This window comes from Muntiacus reevesi, chromosome 10, assembly GCF_963930625.1.
Source record: "Muntiacus reevesi chromosome 10, mMunRee1.1, whole genome shotgun sequence".
Classification (NCBI taxonomy): domain Eukaryota; kingdom Metazoa; phylum Chordata; class Mammalia; order Artiodactyla; family Cervidae; genus Muntiacus; species Muntiacus reevesi.
Window position 1 is genome coordinate 49,100,627 of NC_089258.1, and position 1,451 is coordinate 49,102,077.

At 44.0% G+C, this 1,451-nt stretch overlaps 1 protein-coding gene across 1 annotated transcript; it reads right to left on the bottom strand.

Moving 5' to 3' along the window:
• Positions 1 to 217: 217 nt before the first annotated feature.
• Positions 218 to 1,227, bottom strand: LOC136176274 (beta-defensin 103A-like). The gene is made up of 2 exons (XM_065946401.1): positions 1,170 to 1,227; positions 218 to 483 (listed from the first exon to the last, which is right to left on the bottom strand). Exons 1-2 carry the CDS (start codon positions 1,225 to 1,227, stop codon positions 338 to 340), a joined length of 204 nt encoding a protein of 67 aa, XP_065802473.1. The 3' UTR covers positions 218 to 337.
• Between the last annotated feature and the right edge of the window lie 224 nt (positions 1,228 to 1,451).

Consider the following 1,451-nt stretch of genomic DNA (forward strand, 5'->3'; position numbering starts at 1 on the left):
AAAGGAAGTGTTTCAGAAAGAACAAGTGGTCCAGTGTCACTGTGGGGTGAAAGTTGTGAAAGAGGAATAAAATCTGATAATCTTTGGAACATCAGTTGAGAGCCTGTTGTGGCTTCCTCTAGGGATTATACTTTATTTGAATTAAAGGGGAGTCATTAACACTTTCTAAGCTGCCTGTTTGGTAACAAGCAGCAGAATAACAGAATGTTAAAACATAATCATGATAATAATCAAGCTTCTAATTTTTTGTTAAAAGTCTTTTATTTGATTTGGCTTCTGGAGTCTATAAGGAGGCATTTTCACACTATGCAACGTTCTCCTCATGATGCTGGATTTTTCATTTCTTTTTCCGGCAGGATTTTCGGCCACTCAGGGCAAATCGGCCTATCTGTTCCTCGTTTGGAAGGCAGCCGATCAGAGCATACCGGCCGCTTCTTCTTTTGCAGTAATACTTTTGTAACCCGCTTATGATTCCGCTATTGCCTGCGGTGAAGAAACGAAGTGCACGGAAGGTTTTAGGAAGGCAGCGGTACAAGTCCAGGGCGTTTGGAATCCCTCTAGTAAGTTATATGTTGCCATTTTTTGTTCTTTTATGTCTTTTTCCTTTTTCTATACCATCTGGAGCAAATAAGAAGGTGGGGCTAGCTACCTACCATGCGTCTGTGGGTTCGGCTCAGCTGGGAAAGTGGCGTGACCGTGGCAGCCCCCTTGTGAACTGACACCTGGGAGGCAGGGGTCACTATGGTCCCCGGGTCCTTAAGAGACCGAAAGACTGTACCTCCAACCGATAAGCTAATAAAAGGGAACCTGTGCTTCTGTCCTCAGATTAAGTTCAATTTCCTGTTGGTATTAAAAGATCTACACATAAAATAAATAAATAAGGATTTACATCACTTTCTTCCTGTCTCATGAACATGTATAACAGTCCTCCCATGGAGGGATGGTTTGTGAGCTGATTAGTCTCTTAAGAGTGAATCAGAAGGGATGGAGACCCTCCTTTGAGCTTCTTGATGGTCTTTGTCACGTAAAATAAAGGAGAAAAACTGGTAATGTCTAGTTCCCAAGCAACAAAACTAGTTTATCTAGAATTCCCAAATGAATGGAGAGGGCTGACTCTGACTGAAAAATTCTCAATCCATTCAGTCCTATCATTACCCTGCACATCTTACCTGGAACAAGCAGCAAGAACAAGAAGAGCAATGCAAGGAGACGGTAGTAGACCCTCATGGCTGGCTGGCTTCCCAGCTGAGACTGGACAGGACGGTGTGCTCACTCACTTTATAGAGGCTCCAGGTCCACAGCCATAGGGAGAAGCATTCAGCAGCTGCAATTCCTGTAATATTGCAGTGATGACAATCTGACGTATTTCCTGAAGCTTCATGCCAAGGTCCCTTACAAAGCAGACCATGCCCATCCCCCCCCCCCCCAGGAGTTAATTACAAACCTCAGGG